This window comes from Bos javanicus, chromosome 24 (genome assembly GCF_032452875.1).
Source record: "Bos javanicus breed banteng chromosome 24, ARS-OSU_banteng_1.0, whole genome shotgun sequence".
Lineage (NCBI taxonomy): Eukaryota > Metazoa > Chordata > Mammalia > Artiodactyla > Bovidae > Bos > Bos javanicus.
In genome coordinates, this window is record NC_083891.1 from 35,211,929 (window position 1) to 35,235,313 (window position 23,385).

Below are 23,385 nucleotides of genomic sequence, written 5' to 3' on the forward strand. Positions count from 1 at the left end.
TATGAACTGTAGCCCACCAGGCTCCTCTGTCCATGGAATTCTCCAGGCAAGAACACTGGAATGGGTTGCCAGTCCCTTCTCTAGGGGAATCTTCTTGACCCAGGGGTTGAACCCAGGTCTCCTGAATTGCAGGCAGATTCTTTATAATCTGAGCCACCAGGAAAACCCCTTGTTTTTCTACCCACTTGCCATTTGGTCTTTTACTCTTGAATTTTGGGAGTTCTTTATATTCTAATACTAATCCTATGTCAGATACATGGTTTCTGAATATTTTCTCCCAGCCTGTAGCTTCGTCTTTTCATCCTATTAACAGGGTCTTTTGAAGAGGAAAATTTAAAAAATTTTGTTATAGTTCAACCTGTTTTTTTCTTCAGTTACTCTTGCTTTTAGTGTTATATCTAAGAAACCATTACCTAGTCACAGGCCATGGAAGGTTATGTTTTCTTCTAAGGTTTTCATAGTTCCTCCATTTAGGCTTTTTGATTCATTCTGGGTTAATTTTTGTATGTGAGATGAGGTACAGGTCCAGATCCTATTGCATGTGAACATTCAGTTGTCCCAGCACTACTTGTTGAAAAGACTATTCTCTTCCCATTGAAAGGTCTTTGCACCCTTGTAGTGAACCAGTTGACTATAGATGTGAGTGTATTTCTGGACCCTCAGTTTTTTTCTGTTGGTATGTCTGTCCTTAGGCCGATACTGCAGTCTTTTTTTTTTTTTAATGATTTTATTTAGCTTTGACGTGCTCTTTGTTGCTCCCTGGACTTTTCTTTAGTTGTGGCGAGTGGGAGCTGGTCTCCCGTTGTGGTGTCCAGGCTTCTCGTTGCAGTGGCTTCTTTTGTTGCAGAGCACGTGGGCTCAGGAGTTGCAGCTCAAGGGCTCCGTAGTTACATTGAATGGACTTAGTTGCTTAGCGTCATGTGGGATCTTCCCAGATCAGAGATTGAACCCATGTGCCCTGTGCTGCCAGGCGAATTCTTTACCACTGAGCCACCAGGGAAGCCCAGTACTACAGTCTTGATTACTGTGGTTTTGTAGTAAGGATTATAGCAAAGTACGAAACTTCCAACTTTGTTCTTCGACATGGTTTTGACATTTTTGAGTCCCTTTTATTTCCATACCTATTTTAGGATGAGCTTGTCCATTTCTTCAAAAACAGCTGGAATTTTGATAGAGATTGCATTGAATCTGTAGATCGATTTGGGGAGTATTTCCATTTTAATAGTATTAAGCTTTAAAATCCATGAATTTACTATGTCTTTTGATTTATGTAAGTCATTAAGTTTTTCAACAGTTTAATAATTTTCAGTGTACATTTGTACTTTAAATTTATTTGTAGCTATTTTATTATTTTTGATGTCTTTGTAAATGACATACTTTTTCTAATTTCATTTTTGCATTCATTATAATTGATTTTTGTATATTGGTCTTTATCTACTTTGTTGAAACAGTTTATTCATTTTTTTTTTCCTCTTATTTTTTTGAGAGATTGTATAGAATTGATGTTGTCTCTTAAACGTTTGGTAGAATTGTCTTGGACTGATAATCTTAGCCTGGAGAGTTCTTTTTCAGGAGTTTTTAAATTAAAAAATTCAACTTTAGTTACGGGCTATACAAATAATTTATATCACATTTGGTTTGTGGAATTGTCCATTTCATCTAGTCAGTTTTTCATGTGTAGAGCTGTTCCTGTTATTCAGGTGTTTGCAGGGTGTAAGTGGTACCCTGTTACATTCCTGATATTGGTAATTTGTGTCTTTTTTTCCTTTTGTCAGTCTTCCTAGAGGATTGTTTTTTTTTGCTCTTTTCAAAGAATTAGCATGTTGGTTTTTTTTTTTTCCTGTTTTTCTGCATCTAATTTGATTGATTTCCACTTTCATTATTTCCTTTCTTCTTCTTGCTTTGGGTTTATTTTCCTTCTCTTTTCTAGGTCCTTAAGTTGTGGGAACTTGGATTTTTATTTCAGACTTCCTGTTTTCAAATATTAGTGGTGTAAATTTCCCTCCTGGCAGTGCTTTCAGATTGTGTCCTACAAATTGTTGTACTGCATTTCTATTTTCATTATGTTCCTTGTATTTTTAATAAATTTCCCTTGAGACTTCCCTTTGACCTTGGGTCATTCAGAAGTGTCTTGTTCAGTTTACATGTGTTTGGAAAATTTCCTGTTACTTTTTACCGATTCTGGTTTGAGTCCATTGTGAGAAAACACATGTGGGTGATTTAAATTCCTTTAAGTTGTTGGGGTTTGCTTTGTGGCTCAGGATGTGATCTGTCTTCGTATCTATTCCCTGGGCACTTGAAAAGAACATATACTTTACTGTTGTTGAGGGAAGTATTTTGTGGTGTTGATTAGGTCCAGTTGGTTGCTGGTGGTGCTGGATTTCCTGTACCCTCGCTGTCTTCTGTCTAGTTGTTCGTCAGTTGTTGAGGAGCAGTGAAGTCTTCAAGGAAAGTTGTGGGTTTGTATGTGTCACCGTTCGGTTCTGTTAGCTTTGGCTTTTCACTTTTTTTCTTTTGGCTTTTTTTCTTTGGCTTTTCACAGTTTTCTAACTGTTATTTGGTGTGTACACGCTTAGGGTGGCTGTCTTGGTGGAATGGTTCTTTTATTATGTAGTGTGTCCCTCTCTGTTCTTGGTAATTCTCTTTGTTTTCAAGTCTACTTTGTTTGACGTTAATTTTTCCATTTCTTTCTGTTAGTATTTGCATGATACATCTTTTTCCATTCTTTTACTTTAAATTTGCCCTTATTATATTTGAAGGTGGTTTCCTATATTTTGCCTTCTGTTCTTTGTTTCTCTTTTTTCCGTACTGTCAGTTACGTGAACATTTTTTAGAATTCTAATTTGGTTTACATATAATGTTTTTCTAATGTAGTTCCTTGTGTAGCTTTTTTTGTAGTTGCTCTAGGAGTTTACTAACTATATAAAGGCGTGGTTGACCTAACTGCCTTTTTGTTGTAAGATTCTTTGGCTTCTTGTCACTTTAGCTGGCACTGTCTGCATTATCATAGATTTTAAAGAACTTTGTGTCCATATGCCTAAATAAGTTGTTTGTATTACATGCTGGAATGGGTTGAGGCAAGGGAGTTCCCACCAAAGATTCTTGTCTAAAGTTGTGAATCTTTTTAATTGCTGAATTAAATAGTTCATTTGGACTGAAGTGGCAGGTGGCCATGGCTTAGTAGATTTAATATAAGTTGCTGTAATTCTACTACTGTTTTTGTGAGGCAGCTCTTTCTCCTCACCTACATGGTTTGATAGTGTGGGCAAAGCGGCAGAATTGACTTTCTTTCTTTCTACCCTAGATGGTGTTTGTCTGGACTCTCTTCACTGATGTGCCCTTGGTTTAGTGGTTTGTAGTTGGTCCTGTAATCAGGATCTGCTGCTATACCTATGAGATTGTATAATGTTCAAAAGTAGGACTTTGGGATTTACAGTTTTATGTTAACTGTTGTTGCTGTCGTGTCCGACTCTTTGTGACCCCGTGGACCACAGCGTGCCAGGCTTCCCTGTCCTGCACCATCTCCCAGAGCTTGCTCAAACCCATCCATTGAGTTCGTGAGGCTCTCCAGCTGTCTCGCCCTCTGTCATCCCCTTCTTCTGCCTTCAATCTTTCCCAGCATCAGTGTCTTTTCTAATGGGTCAGCTCTTCAGATCAGGTGGCCAAAATATTGTTAATTATAGTTATATCATTTTAGCACTGTGTAAGGGAGATCATATTTTTCCTTTGTTTTGCCTTGGTGATTTGTATTATAGATAATAAATGTTTGTGGAGATATATACTTTAAGAGAATATAAATTTTAATTCCAGTACCATGCAAATTAAAAAAAATTTTTTTCCCTCAGGGTGACAAAGACAGTAGTCCCCAAAAAGAAGTTAAGTATGAGCCCTTTTCTTTTGCTGATGGTGAGTGAAATCTTCATTTCAACTGAGTTTTACTGTGTGTAGGCTTTTAAAAAAAAAATTTACTGTCTTGCCACATAATCTCTGTTTCCAATACCAAGCTTAAAAATAGTTGTGTTTCTTAAAGTATAATTTACCTTAATATGAGATAGTAAAAAAATCACTTTTCAGTGAATATATGTTCTGTAAATGATAGCATACTTATCTTTCGTGAAGCTTTAAGTGCACCATAGTCTCTTAACTGGATTTTAATAATAAGGTAGTATTCTGTAGGCTAAACTTAAGTTGTTCTTCCTTGTCACGTAACTTGAGAAAGCACATATCTGTTCATATCTAATATTAGTGGATTTATGTCTTTCTTTAGACATTGGCTCCAATAATTGCGGATACTATGATTTACAAGCAGTGCTAACGCATCAGGGAAGGTCTAGCTCTTCAGGCCATTATGTATCATGGGTGAAAAGGAAACAAGGTAAAGATTCTGGTTTGTTTTTTTTTTTCCCCCAAATTGTTGCATACTGTTTTGACAAGTTTAAATTTTTTAGCACATTTATTCTGAAAACTTTTTGATCTCAGAACCTCTTTTACATTCTTTAATTATTGAGGATTCCAAAGAACTTTTCTTTATGAGAATTGTATCTTTAATATATTTACTAAAATAGAAAACCAAGAAATTCATTTTAGACTGACATTAATGAAATCATTACATATTAACATAATTTTTTTTACAGATTAGTTGTTTAAAAAATATGTTTCACCCCGCTGGGTCTTTGTTGCTGTTCAGGCAGGCGGCTTGTTTGGTGGCTTCAGACAGGCTGTAGAGCACATGGGCATAGTTGCCCCACAGCACGTGGAATCTCCCCTAACTAGGGATCAAACCCATGCTCCCTGCATTGGCAGGCAGATTCGTAACCACTGGACCACCGGGGAAGTCCAAGTAACATTTTAAAAATAACAATCTTTTCCAAAACAAAAATATTTAATGGCGTTGATTTACATTTTTGTGAGTTTGTTAGGCTGAACAGGAGGCAGCTGGATTCTCCTGCTTCTGCATTCTGTCTGCTGCAGCTTTATCACGCACTGTGTAACCTCTGGAGAGTTCCAAAGCACTCTTCAGAGAATGGTGGGGGTGGGGAGGCAGATGCTTTAGAAATGTTATGAAAATAATTGTAATCTTCATGGAAACCCTGAAAAGATCTTGAATGTGTGTAGTCCCTGGACCGCACTTTGAGAACTGTTGGTATGGCAGATGGAATACTACTGTGCCTAAAACTCCTCAGTACCTTTTTTGCAACGGAACTCTGAAAAAATCGTCTATGAGATAAATTTTGTGTTTCTGTCTCACACTTTAGATGAATGGATCAAGTTTGATGATGATAAGGTCAGCATTGTAACACCAGAGGATATCTTACGACTTTCCGGTGGTGGAGACTGGCACATAGCTTATGTTCTACTCTACGGGCCTCGCAGAGTGGAAATAATGGAAGAGGAAAGTGAACAGTAATCTTCATTTTAGCTATTTATGCTTAGGTGTGAAATAAATGTTATTTGTTGATCATTTCTATAACCCAGAGCTTTGGAGGAAGATTAGTTTAGGTGGTTTTATGTGTTTCCCCTCATGTGGAACAAGAGAGGGCAGAAGCAGACCACTCTGTGTTATCAACCTAAGAAATTACAGAAAAGAGAAAATTGCCTTTGGACTGTGCTGCCCTGTGTAAAGGTGGCAGGAAGAACTTTTTAAAAAGCTTATTGCTTGGATTAATTTTTAAAAATTATGAGTTGAAATGCCTTTCAACCATTATTACCTTCTGTGATAATTTTTCTGTCTTTTTCAGCCCAAGATTCAGCAATCAGATGTTTATTGCACACCTATTACTCTATTATTTGTTGTTCTTGCATGGTTCAACCACCAGTGATCCAATAGCTGCCCATCCTTTGCCTTATCTAACACAAATGTTGCCAGGAAGGTGGAAGGAAGTAAGTTTGATCTCATTGTGTAACTCAGTGCTGCGTCCCCACCCCCATGCAAACATGGGTACAATCAAGTATTTGTCCAGCCTGACTGTTGCTGGCTTTTCATGACTTTAAAATAAATTGTGATCAAATAATAGTACATTTGATTATACATTTGTTACTGTGTCTCTGATGTACTATGGTTTGTACATTGAACTTTGCTATGGTTTTGTAGTAATGAACCTTAAAATGTTGACAAGCTCCAGTTGCTTATTTTTAGAAAATGAGGATATTTAATAAAAAAAGAAAAAAGAGGGACTAACAGCTTTTGACCTCAAGTCTTTTGTCTGTTGGAGCTTGGCTGAAGTTCAGATATGTTTAATACTATTATAGTTTCTGCAGATGGTTAATTATGCTCTCAAGCATCTATCTGAAAATAGTATCTTCTTCACCTGCTAGCCTAATACTGTTTAAAAAGAAACACAAAGTTGTGATTGGATAATGAACGCAACCATGTTTATCAGATCTGTTCTTTGGCTCAGTTGGGTGTTTGGTTCTACTCTGTCAACTCCCAACTTCATGTCTATCTCAAAATTTAATACCAGTGATTTTTAGGAGAAATATCAAGAGTATGAGATACTGCAGTATATGGTAGATTTTAATACCCTCAAAATCATTTTTGTTTTATTGTGAGTGAAAGAATAGGATATCAGCTAACTGTCTTATTTTCTGAGTTAGATATTTATAATAAAGTTGTAGGGATTATCATGAAATCTCTATCTTTGCTTATGCTGTTTTAAAAGGCTCTACAGAGCACAGCAGTGACAAAAAAATGGCCATTTTCCTTTCAAGTTTGAACAATGTAATATAATCTAAGAATAAGCATTTCAGGGAAACTTACCTGTAAATAGCTTCTTCAGCTAAGCTTTAATACTGGCAGTCAGTCCTCCTTTTGCCTTGGAGAGAGTGCAGAACAGGAAAGGGAGGACGAGATCGTGCGAACTGTAGTGGTTCTTTTATCTATTGGTATGATGCTTGTGAAGTGTGAACTTTTTTATTCACTGTCTTATTTTGTTCTGAACAACTCTGAGGACAAAAATTTAGCAATTAGGATCCAGATTTTATGATTTGGAGGATGCTGTAGCTACTAGGTCAGGTTGGATTAGAACAAAGTTATAGGAGCCTTTGTGGGATTAGCATTTTAAATTGTAATCTCTTAACTGTCATTATGAAAAACTTGACTTCATTTTATTTGATCCAAAAAAGCATTATTCCAAAGATTTCTTGAAATGTAAGAAATTGGACTTTTATTAGTGTCTTTTAAACTGTTAAAGACTATTTTGCCTCACGTATAAGATCTTTGAAAAGGAGAATAAGGAAAAAAACCTTATGATTGTTGTGATTCCTGAGCGTGCCTTACGGGCTGTGCCCCGCCCCGCCCTGAGGCCCTTTTGATACCAGAGCTGTGCTGGAGCACTGCTGGACTGGCCAGCAAGGGAAGGCCCAGCAGGAACACTTACAGCGTGACAGGCGCCCAGACCGCCCTCAGCATTTAAAACAGCGATGACCCAATCACAGGGCCTGAAGGGTAAGCTTATGTGGGAAGGGGAGAAGTGCGATCCGGTCCAGCTGTCGCTCCCCAGTGCTGTGCTGTGCGTAGGGTGCTTTCACACACATCTCACTGGAACTTCACAGCAATCCCTGAGGTACGTAGCCCTGTTTTAAGTGACTTGAGACGTAAGTTCTGTAAGGCTAAGAGAATTAGGTTTTATACTTCACCCCTTTTCTTTTAAGGTTGGGGGTTGGCACATTTTTCTGTAGTGGGCCAGATATTTTGATATGTTTTAAGCTTTGTAGGCCATAAGTCTTTGTTGCAACCATGTACCTTTGTAGCATGAAAGGAGCCCATAGGTAGGGAGGACTTAAGGATCAGTGTGGCTGTGCCATAAACACTTTACTTATAGAAAGAGGTGGCAGATGGACCACTGTTTGCTGATCCTCTGCTTTAAAGCATATCTGAGACTAGAGCAGTCATGCAGATTCAGAAAGTATTATTGTGGGATTCTCAGTGAGTTAAATTCTGTAACTTCATGGCATGCAGGAAACACCATGCCCCTAAACATTGCTAACTGACTTACACATATATAATTAACAAAAATATTCTGGCCATTTCCCCAACTTCTCCCCCTAAACCCTGAGGTCAGTCATCAAGAGCCAATATGCATTCTGTTGTTCGTGGAGCACCAGCCAACTGTACAACTGTTATAAAAATGTTTATTGTTTACCAAAACCAGTGGACCTCTTATCAAATGCTGCTTGGTAACAAAACCTTATCACAGTTTTAATAATAATAATAAAAGAACAAAGCTAACTGTTTGTCTCATTGTCATTAGTTAGACTTTCTGCAAGGTCACTTAGCCCAGACTTGTTGAGCGCGTTGATCAGGTTCTCAGGCGTTGCGTGCACTCCCTCCTGGTCCTGCCAGGCCACAAGCAGCTGTTTGGCTCTCATCTTCATGTCTTCGCTGTCGCACTCGATCTGTCTAATTTCTGAGTCTTTCATTTCCAAGTAAGGAGCCAGGACCTTCCACTGTTCACCCAGTTTGTTGGCAAATACCTCTATTTGGTCCCCTGTTACAGGTTTGTCTCGCCGAACATCAGGACCTAGAAAACACAGGGAAGGTAATTACGAACCGAGTGCGAGGACACGTACGAGTCAAAGCCCGTAATGGGACACGGGGCCACTGGGACTTCAGGAAGCTTTATTTTAAAAGTAAAACAGTTCCTTTTTGTATTTCCCCTGGTTCAATTCTTATGATCATTAGGGATGTAAAACTAAAGCTGTTCCCTGTGTTATAATCATGAAGGCTTTGCCTGAAACCAGCGGCCCCCAATCTGAACCCCCAAAATTAAGAGGTATGAGGTGCATTCAAATGTAAGTGCTCCCCTTCCCAACACTTTATATTACTGTATAAAATGCACTATTGGAAAAGTTGTCAAGCAGTGCTTTAGATTCCTCACTATAAGAAACAGAGCTGAGATAAACAGTAGAAGTTGAGAAGTAGATCAAATAACGTACCTCTCAACAAAGAACCCCAATCTTTTCCAATTTTGTAAAATAGCCAAGAAAATTCAATTCTTACTTTCATTTTCCTTCAGTAAAGCATCATTATCTTCCTCATCTTCATCCTCACCTGTTTTTATTTCTTCAGAAGGAGGCTACAATGAGTAAAAGGAATGTCTTAGGGTGCCAACTTCTAAAATCAGAGAAGTACGGGTAGTTTTGATCTTAAATAAGAGATTCTAGTTATGGGGCCCAGAACTTCCCCCCAAGAATGTTAAACATGAACGTCAGGTAAGGATCACAGTGGGACAGTGTTAACCTGGAGAAGGAAGGACGGGGACAACCAGAGGTTGGAAGGACCCCCTTCACCCCAGCCTGGGACGCAGGGAGCCACTAGGAAGCCTGCTGCGATGACTTGCACGTGCCCAGCACATACATGGTAACGACAATCTAGGGCAGATCAGGGACCAGCCATGTGCTTAACAACATGCTTCGAGTAACTGTTTGGTTGTTTGCATACAGTATAGTTATTACCATATTGTATTAAAAAGAGAACAGAGTAGGAAGACAGACCAAGTTGCCCACCCCCACCCCATGGGCCCTGCCTGTGATAAAATAGAATACATTGGTAAACAGGAAGAATAACCAAAGTATAACAACTTTATACAGCATGTGAAGTTACTTCATCAATTTATGTATTGATACTTCCTATAAATGTATACTCAAGGGCATTATTTCCTCATTCTAAAACAATGGGGTCTGTGGATCATATTTTTTCCACATGATTAAAGTGAAATTCAGCTCTTAGCTCAAACAGCAACAGCAGTTTTACAAAAGAAGATAATACCAACTGAAGGATAAAACACTCATCACTCCTACTTACTGGTAATTCCTTGGCTAGCTTTATTACCATGTTTTCGAGGTATTCTGGCAAACTTTTAAACTGCTGGTTGGTTGGCTGGAAGAAGTGAGGGCTTCTCCGTGCTAACAGTCTTAGGGCTCTCCAACCATAATTTGAGTTGTTCACAGCCCTATAAAAAGAGACATCAATCTTGTGATTTATATAGTTATAATTTTTATATTCTTTTCTAGTTAATGTACTTAGTTCACCAGATGAAACTACGCTCAGATCAGTAGCTGAAGGCACCATTCTTCTTACTCTGACCGGAGCCCTAGAGAACCTCTCGGCATGCAGTTCACTTACAAATAGAAACCAGCAGAGTCCGAAGGGGCAGGTTCATATGCAGCAAAAACATTTTAAAAGTTTACAGACATTTAAAGGTCAATTAGTAGGTGTCCGGGACTGGCCAGATGCTGTGTGTGCAGGACAGAAGCCATCTGCCTCACCACTTAGAAGCTACTCAGAGGCTCACTGCTCAGAGTTTCTCTCCTCACTGGCAGTGCTGCCTGCAACTGTGAGTTTCAGAATGTTTGATAAACCCAACAGATTTCACCATGCTTTTTAAAAAAGTTTATATAAACATTTGAACTTTCATTTGCTCAATATCAACCTTGGTGGATAAAAAGTGACTCCAAAACTGAAAAGGACACAGCCAATAGCCTAGACCACGAACACCAAGACCAAGAACAGGATCTGCCAGATGCTCTCCTGTGGCAGTAACACGTATGGCAAGAGAAACCTCAGAGACCAGAGAGCATGTTCCAGAAATAGGTGAGCCACAGAGAGTCCAGAGCACAGATCTGTTCCATTTAAGATTTTCTGCAAGTGATCTGGAAGCCCCCGTGAGGTCTTAGAGTAGCTCATTATCAGTGGCTGTGGGACATACCATGAACTGAAGGGGAACAGAGGAAAGAGGTGATAGATGGGTACTAAGGGGATCTCTCCACTCCTGACACAAAGCATCATTCTGAGTTGCTCGTTTGTCAAAATGGGAATGGTCGTTGAAATCAGGACATGGGGTAACATGAAGCTGGCAGATAACCTCACCTAAGAAAAGTACTACTTGTATCAAAGGTCTCCCTTAGTGTTCTGATATATATGCAGTGCTTAAGATGGAGGAAATCAGCTCATGAGAAACATCACTTACTTGTATTCACTTTCAACCATGTTTTCAGGGTCTGCCTGTTCAATGGCTTCTTCGAAGAATTCCTCCAAAGTTGGCATGTATTCCCTGGGTGTTAAAATAACTAGTGAAGATCATGTGTGTGCTTAATACTCATAAAATGGAGGCAATAAAGATTCTAGTATTAACCACACTGATTTAATTACAATTAGATTACTTAGGAACTCAGATTTTTAAGGAAGTGACACAAAACTAAACTTCTCAAAGGGGACAGTGGAGGGCAGTGTGGTGCCCCCTGATCCCCCCATCATATACAGTCTAGTCTGGAAGGGAACACACACAGCGCTGTATACTGTCACGCACGGCAGTGCTGCTGCCACAGAGGGCAGCCCGGGGTTTGAGAGCACTTAAATTTGACCCGCAAGCAGGAGGTTTTCACATCCACATCCGTGGATAAATTTTTTTTGAAACCAGAACCAAAGTGAAATGATGATCAGACAACACAGTTCAACAACTGAGCTTAATTTAGATTGTTACCATGGTGGCATGACTGACTTTTAATTGCATCTTTCCTGAATTTGTGTTTAGAAATAAAATTTGATACACGCAAGCCAGCAAGACCCAAGAATTTGATCAGATGACATATTTGATTAAAAGATGGGTCTCTCCACAAAGAGACTTAAATCTTGTCATGCTGAAACGACAAGTGGCTGTGTGTTTTTCTTTTTTAAAAAGGACATAACCTTTAAAAATTGTATAAAGATTTGATTTTCCATTTACAGTTATTACAAAACATTAACTATATTCTCTGTGTTGTACAAAATGGCTATAATTTCTTGTTGCTAGAAGATGTACTTGTTTTTTTCAAATTTGCCTGGTCCTTTCTGAGACTGTCATGTTCCTTTCAGTTGCGTATTCTACCTGTTGATTCTTAGTCATGGTAAATCGTTTTAGGTTTGGATGGTGAGCTTATCTTTAGAATCCCTGAGTGGATTAGGTAGAAGATGCGATTTCCCCCTCTCCCTAGAAAAAGCTTTCGCCCTCTTAGCTTAGGCTGTTCCTTCACACTGCTGCCGGTAGTGTAAGTTTAAACTCTGAGGCCACATAACAGCAGAGATGGTTATAATTCCTCAGGGAATACCTTTTTCTTTTTGCCCACATCTCAGGTGGGAGTGGATAAGCTCTTTGCTTCCTGTGCCAGTGAGCGAGTCCCTCTTCCTTCCACATTGCCCTTTTTTTACAGAGTGTGTTGAGGGCCTCAGCTTTACCCAAGGGCACTCAGTGACCAACCTGCAGGCCTGAAGCCTTACTTTCTGGCCTCTTGCTATAAAACCCACGTTCTTTAGTTCCCAAAGTGGGACTCAACCTGCACTGCTCCCAGCTGTAAGTAACTGAGCTGCAGTTCTTACTCTGATTTTTCGTTCTCCCTTCTTTTGTGAATCCTTCTTTCTTGTGATTTCTACAGTTATTTTATCAGCACCTCTAGGTGTTCTAGGGAAAGCTATGTTCTGCTGAGCTGAGTCGTGCCATCCAACCATTTCATCCTCTGTTGTCCCCTTCTCCTCCCGCCTTCAGTCTTTCTCAGCATCAGGGTCTTTTCCAGTGAGTCACTTCTTCACATCAGGTGGCCAAAGCCGAAGTCAACCACAATAAATTTTAAAATTTCTTTTGAGCTCTGCTTATAGCTGACAAAAAATTCTATGCTAGTTAACATCTGAGAAAAGCAACACTTCATATGAAACATTTTAAACTTGCCTTGTCTCTGATTTACAGGCTTCCATGTTGTCAGGACAGAGATTCCAAAGCCTTGTTAACTCATCACTACAAAACACACAAAAATAAATATGTTCTTTATGGACACCATTCTCCTATACATTAAAACTATAAAAACAGTTGGAGTAAACAGTGAATTTTGGGGTGGTGATGAGTTTTGATCATTACATTTTGGTATTTAGCAAATTTTCTATATGAGCATATATTTTATTAAGTAATAATAACCATTAACTTTTTTCTAAAATAATCAAATGCACTATAAAGCAAAGAACAGTTAACTGGAAGGCAGAAGAAATGAAAGGATTATAGTGCCCGGCAACAACCAGAAACGAGACGCATCAACCTGACAGCAAGTGGATTTTCTGACACGAAAATACAGCAGAACCTATAGCGGTGGATCTTGTAAGCCGGAGACTAAACGGCAGTTCTGTCTTGTGTGAACCCTAAGGGCTAATCAGGTGCAGTTTGCTTTAGTCATCTACGTACATACCAAACACAAGAAACTTGGAAAAACACAAAACCTGGAGAGTTCTTAGAGCAATATTTTCACTATGTAAACGCTTCTGTGATGACCCCACTACGGAGCCAGGTTTACTTACTTGCCCATCAGAATTTTTTTGCTGGGCCCTTTGCCCAGGAAGTCCTCCGGCGCTGCTCTTTTCCGTACTGCTCTTGTGGGCTTGCTGTCTGATGTTCTGTGAAAACAATGGGATTTCAGATGGATGGCAGAGACGGAACAGGGTTAAACGTACAAGAAAATTTAGTTACTGTTTTCTTCCTAAAGTACATGGACGCTTCATATTATCACACTCCTCAGAGAGAAGACAAAAATGCCACACGAGGGGACAAACTACAAGATGTGGGTACACAGCAAGCATTTTCCCCTCGATAATAACAGAAGTAAATGAAAGCAGTTGTATCTTTACAGAGTTCAGTTTATACTGTTACTTGAATACATTGACACAGGTATGGATGTCATGTAAAATAATCGTGTCAAGCTATATTCTGAAATGCCTTTCTCACACTGCTTGAGATGAGTATACACTTACCTTTCTTTCACAAAACTTGGGCAGCCTTCATTTTTCCATGAGTTCCAGTTTTCTTCAGTGTTTAATATATGCTGGGGAAAATAAATTACATTTCCATAATGAAGACTTTTGAGAGTTTACTGGGTGCTAAAAAGACTACGTAAATATAAAACACATACCTCTACCATCTTTGAAAATCTTTCTCCATCAGGGGGGTTTTCAGATAGTAGCTGTGATTAGAAAGAATATACTAAGCTTTCAACAACTTTCTGCATCATAGGAGTGGTTGTAGGCAGAGAACCAAGAAGTGTTTGTGGTCTTGTACCTGAGCTTAACTTTATCCTTATTTTCCTATTTGGGGCTGAAACAAAGAAAATTCTAAATTTTCATTTTGTTCAATCATGGGTTTGTTGCATGATGAACTTACTTGATAAACTGATTTTGTAGTATCTTCAATCCAGAGTGATTGCTCATCAGTTAAAACATAGTTTGAACTAGGAAACAAAGCAATAAAAGCATGGTTGAGTTTCAAGAATGTTTATTCAACTTAAAGGTTTATCTACTGTCTGAAACACAAAGCATGTAACAGAGAAGTCAACTGTGCTGTAAACAGTCAAAAATTACCAAAATGAGATCACAAATTGTAAGAGAAAATTCTTGTATTTTATTCTTTAGAAAGATGGTTGGAATTGAAGCCATTAAAATATATAATGGGGAATAAAACATTCAGTGAATCAAATCTGATTAACTATGAACAGAGCAATGACTGTTTTCTAGAATAGGTTCAATATGGCATAAAAGCCTCAGAGAAAATATTAACATACTCCTCTCCAAGACGCAAATAACTCATACTGTGTTCCTTTCAAACGCATTCTAAATGTAATAAATGAAACCCCCAAACCCTAGAGAAGGCTGAAGACAGACCCAGATTGTTAGCAGCTGCCATTGGTTCAGCTCTCACTGTACTAGGCTCCCTGTAGTTTATAGCCATCCAGTGAATACTGATAATGCCAGGATCTAAGAACGTCACAAACGTAACTCATTAAATTTTCAAAATGAGGAAATGTGCGTATGTTAAACAGACTACAGGGGCTCAAAGCTTAGGTCTGAAGCTTAAATTCAAACCCAGGTCTGCCCCTCGTTTCTACTATGTCATACTACACCTCCGCAACAGACACGGATAACACCACCTCTGAGTGCTCCCTGTGTGTTACCTTGGAATTACAAGTCTGAAAGCTGAAGTGCGGCTAGTGAGTGAGGAAAGTGGGATTCCAAACCAGCAGGAAGAAAGCCACGTTCTTTACACAACTGACACAACACTGCCCTACACATTTCCATCTGGTCTCGAGGAGCTCTGCCTCAAGGACGCGTGGGCCAGAAGGATGGGGCTGCACTGCAGGAGGTATGGGACCGACAGCACAGGTCCTGAGCAGGTTTCCTGAAAAGCCCAGGAAACCACAACGCCTCTGTGCTTCAAAGATTTATTTAATTTTTTTCAGTCGTAATGTCCTAGACAGTCCCACACCTGGAGAAAAACCATTATTGGCTGAGTTAGCAAATGAGGTTGGGAGAAGCTGTGAGCGAGGTGAGGACTAGCTCCACCCACGACAACTGAGAACTCCAGGATGCCTGGCGCTCTCCAGGAAAGACACTGACAGCCTTTTCTCTAAAACGAATTCCTTAGTGTCTTGTATCTTACAAAAGCCCTTGATTATCTAGTTTTCAGGGATGTGAGCCTTAGAAATAAAATGAGCCCAGTACATAAAAAAAAGTACATCAAATACATCAACAAGCAATCTTTCTCTTTGCTGCCGTTCATAAGCCATTTACTACCTATGTTAACTCACCTTTTGAATTTGACCTGCCCCTTGAGATACTGAAATAAAATGAGATACTGCAGCAGGATGTGTCGACGGAAGTTACTGTCACTCAGCTGTAAATCCATCAACTACTCAAAAAACAAGCACAACAGAGAACAGCACATTAAATTCAAACTCTGCCTAAAAGTACAGGAGATGTGCCTACAGAAATGGAAGATTTCAACTCAAAAACCATGCAGAGAACTCACTGTACGTGAGCCATTACCACACAAGCCCCAGGAGAGTGTAGCAAAGGCTTCGTTTAGAATTCTTAACCAGTTATGCCATGAGATTTATGTCAGTCGTTAACAATGTTCTATCTGTGGTCCTGAGGTCAGAACAAAAGGAGACATATAAAAAAGTAAAGGCAAGGAAGAATGACATGTAAAGAAACAGTGGCCAAAGGAGGGTCCCCGGGGATAAACATGCCAAGAGATGCAGCTCTTTGTAGTCCTAAAAGTGCCCGCAGCAGGGTGGGTGCTCAATAACAAGAAAATGAGAAGACTCAGAAGTGAAGAATCACCCACGAATAAAATGGACTGTGGTATTTTAGAGAAAATCATCACACCTGTATTATCACACGATCTCCATGAGAAAGGACTTGAAGGTGATTTGAGGAAGCTCTTCAACAACACTGCCACCTAGTGGTCGCCCTGTAGGATGACCTCAGGGATGAAGGCATCTGATCAGTCCCTGGAGGCGGAGGGCAAGCTGCTGCTCTCTGTCCGTCCTCCCCTGCAGTGCCCTCCCCTGCAGTGCCCGCCTCACTTTTACCCTGCTCATGACAGACCTCCTACACACCTGCCCATGCTGTTCTGCCCCTGAGACCTAAAGCAACAGTGGGAGGTTGCCGTCTTCTACAGGAATAACCAGTGAGTCTCCTGACATCCCCTGGAACCTGTCTCCAGCTCCAGGTCCCAAGTTCCTTGGGCGATGCTTCCACCTACTAACCCAGCAGCTGGGCTACACCCTCTCCAGGCGAAGCCACTCTGAGCTAAAGATGAGAACAGTCACTAGCTGGGGCCTGGGGCAGGTGTGCAGAAGGTCATTCACGTAAGCAGATGAAGCAGGCACTGCCGGCAGGGGACAGACAGAGCAAGAGAACAGCCATCCCGGGGGACCTGGTCACACGGTGGCCAACAGTCATTAGCCATATTACTCACCAGCCACTTCTCCAGGGCCGGCTCTTGTTCAAGCAAACCCCATGTCTTTTCTGTTATCATATTAACCATCCCTAACCAGGAAGCCGAATGGCATGCTCGCAGCCTTCCCTTCCTCCAGTGCTGGATGACTCTATCTCCTCCACCTGGGCTCTCAGTTCCGACCTCAACTCCACTGACCGTCGCCGCCCCCTCCACTTGGTCCCCCACTACCACGGCCCTACCGGGCCTGGCCGTCACTCACAGATGCCCAGCTCTGAAATCTTTACTCACGAGCTCCTATCCAGAAGGTCTGCCACTCAACTGCCCAATGTACTTAAGATTTGGACTTTATTGAGAACTTATGTTCCTTGAACCCTTACTTTCTGCATATCTCTAAGTCTCACCCCATTTTCACTCTAACCCTATTGTAGTCTAGGTCAGGAAACATTTCCTTAGAGCGCCAGAGAGTAAATACTTTAGGCTATGTGAGCCAAAAGGCATGTGATGGATAGTATGCAGGTACTTAATGTAAACATGTAAATGTTAAAAAACAAGCAGGAAGTGGGCCAGATGTGGCCTGTGAGCTGCAGTCAAGGGACCCCTGCTCTAGCCCACATGGTCTGGCTCTTCAATCACCATCTTGCCAACTTCTCTGACACCCTCGTCCCATACTTCTGTCACATCTACCAGGCAAAAGGGCAACCTGGATCAAACCAATTGTTGGTCACCTTCTCTATCCTGATAAACACTGAGGCTCCCCAATGAGGCTGCAGGTAGAACTGCTTCAAAGAAAATACAGATCTCACAGCCATGCAGATGGAACCACCGCTATGCTACTGTCTCCAGTTTAGAAGTCTCCCTGATCTCTACTCAGCACCGTCACCCTCCAAGGCTTCTCCACAGCGACTATTTCTTGCCCTGCACTTAGCAGAATACTACTTGCTACCCAGCCCTCTCGCTCTCAGTGCATAACCACCTCTACCTTAAACGAGGAGGAAAAACTCACTAACTGGATGTTTCCACTGCACCCACATCCTCGTCTGCCTCGATCCTCTGCCACAACATCACCACTGAAGCTGATCCTTCTGTCTGGATGTCCCATCAGTAACTACCCTGGTGCTTGTCTTCAACCCTTTTTTCTTTCCCACTGAGCATTTAATAACTTCTCTCAAAAAGACCCCACAGCCTCACCTTCTCCTCCCTGAAGAGCAAAGCTTCTTGAAAGAACTGGCTACATTCAGTGCTCCCATCCAGCCCTCAGCCTGCCACAACCCGTGGGGCACTGCGTCACCAACCCACAGGAAATGTTTTCGTCAAGATCACCAATGACTGACTTGTTACATCCAGTGAACACTCTTCACAGTCCTCATCCTGCCTGATATGCTCGGCTTCCATGAAGTCACATCTTCCTAGTTTTCCTCCAATTCTCAATCTTCTTCCTCTCCTCTCCTTTCCTCCTTCTCTCTCAAGTGCTGATTTTCTTTAGGATTTGGTTTGATGCATTGTTCTCCTTCTAGTCTACACTCTTTTTAAATTACCACATATAAGCTGTTAACCAAACTATATACCAGATCTATACTTTCATCTCGCTCAGCTCCAGATCTGTGTCCTCAAGAAGCTACTTCACACCTCATCTGAATGTCCCACTGACAATCGATCAGATTTTCCGTCCAAAATCACACACACCAATTTCCCCCAACAAAGTCTACTTTTCTCCAGTGCTGGCTAATTCACGGAGAGGCTCCACCATTCACCTATTTGCCTAAACTACTCCAGGAAGACTTCCTGGAAAAAGCAGCAACCATGAACCACAGGAGCAAACCTAAAGTTGGGGCACATATATATGAGAAGTAAGACATAGGAGGAACAAAGACCGAGGCAAGACCCTGAGGAGTTCAGTCTGGAACCCCTGGCTTGAAGAAACAGGCACTGTTTACGAACTTTTCATCTACCCTGAGCTTTAAAAAAATCATCTTTTCCACATTTACTTTTTATGCTGGATGATACTTTTTTTAAAAAATAAAAACAACAGATTGAAAACAGGAGTCAACAAGACATTGAATCAGATGGAAAAGACTAGTTTGATCATTTAAACTAACTGCTTCACACTATCCTTAAGAAAACAAGGCCTCAACAAGTTAAAGTGATCCCTCAAGGTCACACAGCAGTTAGTAAGAGGTAAAACTGAAACACTCAATTGTATTCTTTCTTCCACAATATACACTTTCTGGTTCTACTTTTCTTCAGTTATTTTAGAAATGACACCTTTACATGATGCAATGGGTCAAATATTTTTGTGTTGTCTTTGTTTTGTGAATAAAGGGCCGTTTATTGTCCTTAGTTTTTACTGCACCTCTTAGGCTCAGGCCTCAGCCTTTCTGATTATTATCCTAAACCTAAAAAGGCTCAGGCCACTCTTAGCTATCCTTATGTGCCTTTCTGTCAATAAATGGTACACATAAAAAATATCCCTTTCTGCACATTTGAAAATTTTGGTAATAAAATTAAAAAGCAAAACAGTACCCCTTGTAAAACTAAACTGAAATATGAAATCTTCCATTTCTGTTACTTTAATACAAAATACTTAAAAATATCTTTGCTAGAAAACAAAATATTAAGAGCATTTTCTTTGATCAAATTCTTAATTTGTCAGATTAACAAATTAGATATTAACTAACATATCAGATCAAAATACCTAATTTTCAAATTATGGAGTATTTCTTAAAATTCAAAAAGGCACAGTTAAGTAATACAACATTCATGTCTCAAGATCCAGTTGCATATCAAATCCTAACGTTCTTACTTGTTCCACATTTGTTAAAGAAACAGAATATCATCGAACTGTTGATGCCCCTCTAGATAGACGCTCCTTTCACTCTGGCAAGCACTGCCATGTATCTGGTGTTGGTGATTCTAACACATGTACTATTATAGATACAACGTATCAATAAATATCAAGGTGTTTTGCGTATTTTCAAACCACACTACATGCATTTACTCTGCAAAAAGCTGTTTCATACATTATTTTTGACATGTACAGCTTAATACATGGAGCTCTAGTTCAGGGGTTGGCAAATTTCTGTTAAAGGTCAGCCTGTAAATTCTCTTAAGCTTTGTGGCTGTACCATCTTCACCATGACTACTTCTCTGTTGTCGCTGGGCAGAAGCAGCACAGACAACACGTTAAGAAATGAGTGTAGCTGGGAGTCAGAAATGCGCATTTATAGCAACATGCAGTGAGCAATGTGCTCCCCTGTTCCAAGTCATCCATTTTCGGTGCTTTATAAACTCAACGGGAAAAAATTTACCACAGTTTACCACCCACCCAGTCTTTTACTTATGAACATTTGGTAATTCCCACATTTTCACTCATGGACACATAAGTTACAATTCAATGCGAGTCTTTTGTGTGATTCTCTAGGGCCCACTTCTTAGAAAAGAAGTTTTCACTTTGCTCTTTGTTATAAAATTGCTCTGCAAAGTGGCTGTTTTCAATTTATACTCATGCATTGGAGAAGAAAAGGGCGACCCACTCCGGTGTTCTTGCCTGGAGAATCCCAGGGACGGCGGAGCCTGATGGGCTGCCGTCTATGGGGTCGCACAGAGTCGGACACGACTAACACGACTTAGCAGGAGCAGCAGCAGTGGTGTGTGCACTAGCTCTCTGTTCCCCACAGTTCTGTCAATATATTTTTTGTTAGGATATTTAAATTTTGCCAATTTGTTGTGTGAAGTGATTATCTCATCATTTAAGTTTCTTTAGCTACTACAGATGTTTATCATCCTTTCTAAGCTCATTGGACCTCCCTGGTGGCTCAGACGGTAAAGCGTCTGCCTACAGTGCAGGAGACCTGGGTTCGATCGCTGGGTCAGGAATATCCTCTGGAGAAGGAAATGGCAACCCACTCCAGTACTCTTGCCTGGAGAATCCCATGGATGGAGGAGCATAGTAGGCTGCAGTTCATGGGGTTGCAAAGAGTCGGACACGACCGAGCGACTTGACTTCACTTCACAGCTCATTAGCTACACAGGTTCCTATATCTGTAAGTTACTTGTTCATACCATCTTTCCAGTTTTCCATGTGGCTGTGTTTTTGTCAAAGGAATACTCAGGATAGTCATCTTTCTTGGTTCTGGAGGTGGTGAATACCTTCTCCTAATTCTGGCTTGTCTTTTCATGCTGTCTAGGTCTAGTTCTTTTTCCTTCTTTATACCTGTACTGATACTTACTCTCTGTTTTAATTATTAGACCTTTATAGGTCTTAATATCTGTCTGACAGGGCAACTGTTCCCACCTTCTTCTAAATTTTCCTAGTCACTCTTGGCGTTTGCTTTTCCATAAAAGTATTAAGATCAACTATTCAAGTTCCTTTAAAGAGCCTGTTTGGATTTGATTCAAAACACACTGGATTTATGGACATATTTGGAGAGGAGCAGCACTGGGTCTTCCTATCTATAAATGTCATCAGACCTCTTCATTTTTATAATTTTCTCCATGAAGATCTCTCCCAGGTATTAGTGTTCACTGCTGTTTTAAACGTTTTGTTAACAGGAACACTATTGATGTTTTCCTTTTGTAACTTTGCTTAATCTTCCTCAACTGAAACAAGTCTGTTGGTTCTCTCAGATTTTCTTTGTAGACAATTCTATTGCCTTCAAATACAGACACTGCAGTCTTTTCTTACCGAGGCATACAACTCTCATTTCTTTTCTGTTTTCTCTTACTGAAATGACTAGGTCCTCCATTACAGCAATGAGCAGAAGTATGGTTGGTAGACATCCATGTCTTGTTCTTAAAATTACTGAGAATTCTTTTGAATTCCCTTCTCATTTGTTTTTGTAATAAGCACTAGTTATTATTTAGTCTTTATTTTTAAAAAATAACTAGTTGATTTATTAGTTTTTACAATATATTTTTATCTCTATTCATAAGTGAAATTGATATATACATTTTTTTCTTGTCTGTCGTTATCGTGATTTCATTTAAAAGTTACATTAATCTTATATAAGATTAGGTTGCTTTTCCTTTATTCCGTGAGGTACTGATAATATCTACTTAAAAAAATTGAGGCCTGATGTAATTTGAAAGGTGTCCCTTTGGTTACTATTTCCTTGTTCTATGTTTATTCTGGGTTTTAATTTCTTTGTGAATCCATTGTGGCAATTAATTATTCTGTGAAATTACTATTTCATTAGATCTAAAAATACAGCAGTTCAGAATACAGTCTCTTACACATTTTATTGTCTCTTGACTTCCAATTACTCCTATTTTTATTGCTAACAATGTTTATTGGTACCTTTTTATTTTTTCCTTGGTCAGGCTTGTTCTATGAGAACTGTTACAAAAATTCTTTTTATAAAATTTTTCTTTTCAAGCTTTTGGTTTTGCTATGTTCTATAGCTTCTTATATTTCATTAATTTGTGCTATTATCTACTTCTCTCAAGGCTTATTCTGTATCTTTTTCAGCTTATTAAATTCTCAGTCGTTCGTTCTTAAATTTTTCATTAGTACAATATTTTTCAATATTTCAAGTGATATTTTTACCTCTCACTTTGTGACCCACACACATGACACAAAATACTTCCAGTCTGCTGTATAACAACGTATTTATAACAAATTTAGAATTTCCATTGTGATTTCCTCTTTAATTCCTGGAGAATGCTTTTCATGTTTCCATACATTCACATCTTTTAAAACTATCCTTTTCATAGTTCTAATTTAATTGCCCCATGGCCAGAGAATGTGTGTATTCTGCACAACAGGAAATCTCTGAAATACGCTGAGACGTCCTTTATGACCTAGTACACAAATTTTGTGAACACTGCATGTGTACTCAAAACATTATCTGTACTTGTGTACAAGTTTCCACATATACATCAGGATTATTTTTTTTATTATGCAAACCTATCATATACCTGTTAATCTTGGTCTGCCTGAACCATCGGGTTCTCAAGTTCATTATTGCTAAAATCTTCCATCTACCTACTAATCTTTAGTTTGCTCAACCCATCAGTTTTTGATGAAGGCACTTAAAATATCCCACTATAACTGTGGACCTGCCAATTTCTCATATTGTTTGAAGTTTTTCCTGATATATTTTGAGGGTATATTATTAAGTGCAGGTAAGTGTATGATATCTTCTTCGTGGCTCATTCCTTTAATATGCATTCCTTCATCCTGCTGCTGCTAAGTCACTTCAGTCGTGTCCGACTCTGTGCGACCCCATAGACGGCAGCCCACCAGGCTCCCCTGTCCCTGGGATTCTCCAGGCAAGAACACTGGAGTGGTATATTCCTTCATCTTACTTAACATTTTTTGCCTTAAATTTTATTTGTATTTATGTAGCTTTCTTTTTGTTGGTATTTGCGTGGTATGTCTCTTTCCACCCTAATACTTCAACTTTTTTGATCAGTTTTTACTTATATACATCCTCCATGGATGCAAATTATTATGCACGTGCTCTATATTCCAGTTGTTAAATTTCTCTTGTGTTCTCTCTTCCACATAAGTTTAAAGCTTCTTAGGTCTATTTTTATTGCTTCTTAATGCAAACCAATGGAATTACAAAGCTTAGCTAATCAAACTAGAAGGGTAAGATTATAAAAGGCATATCTCTTTAAAAGGAAACCACTATTCCCG

General features: G+C 39.7%; 2 protein-coding genes across 2 annotated transcripts in view; one reads left to right on the forward strand and one right to left on the reverse strand.

The window, feature by feature from the left end:
- USP14 (ubiquitin specific peptidase 14) overlaps positions 1-8,227 on the forward strand; it is a 37,377-nt gene extending 29,150 nt beyond the window's left edge. The window contains exons 14-16 of the mRNA XM_061399813.1: positions 3,846-3,906; positions 4,268-4,375; positions 5,256-8,227. Coding sequence (XP_061255797.1) covers positions 3,846-3,906; positions 4,268-4,375; positions 5,256-5,407 — 321 coding nt within the window. The 3' untranslated portion in view covers positions 5,408-8,227. The remainder of the gene's footprint in view (positions 1-3,845; positions 3,907-4,267; positions 4,376-5,255) is intronic.
- The window catches only part of THOC1 (THO complex subunit 1), a 37,072-nt gene continuing 21,800 nt past the window's right edge, over positions 8,114-23,385 (reverse strand). The window contains exons 12-21 of the mRNA XM_061399807.1: positions 15,592-15,692; positions 14,172-14,238; positions 13,924-13,974; positions 13,766-13,836; positions 13,316-13,411; positions 12,699-12,764; positions 10,968-11,051; positions 9,803-9,950; positions 8,999-9,074; positions 8,114-8,519 (exon numbers count right to left, since the gene is read on the reverse strand). Of these exons, the coding sequence (XP_061255791.1) occupies positions 8,224-8,519; positions 8,999-9,074; positions 9,803-9,950; positions 10,968-11,051; positions 12,699-12,764; positions 13,316-13,411; positions 13,766-13,836; positions 13,924-13,974; positions 14,172-14,238; positions 15,592-15,692 (1,056 nt within the window). The 3' untranslated portion in view covers positions 8,114-8,223. The remainder of the gene's footprint in view (positions 8,520-8,998; positions 9,075-9,802; positions 9,951-10,967; positions 11,052-12,698; positions 12,765-13,315; positions 13,412-13,765; positions 13,837-13,923; positions 13,975-14,171; positions 14,239-15,591; positions 15,693-23,385) is intronic.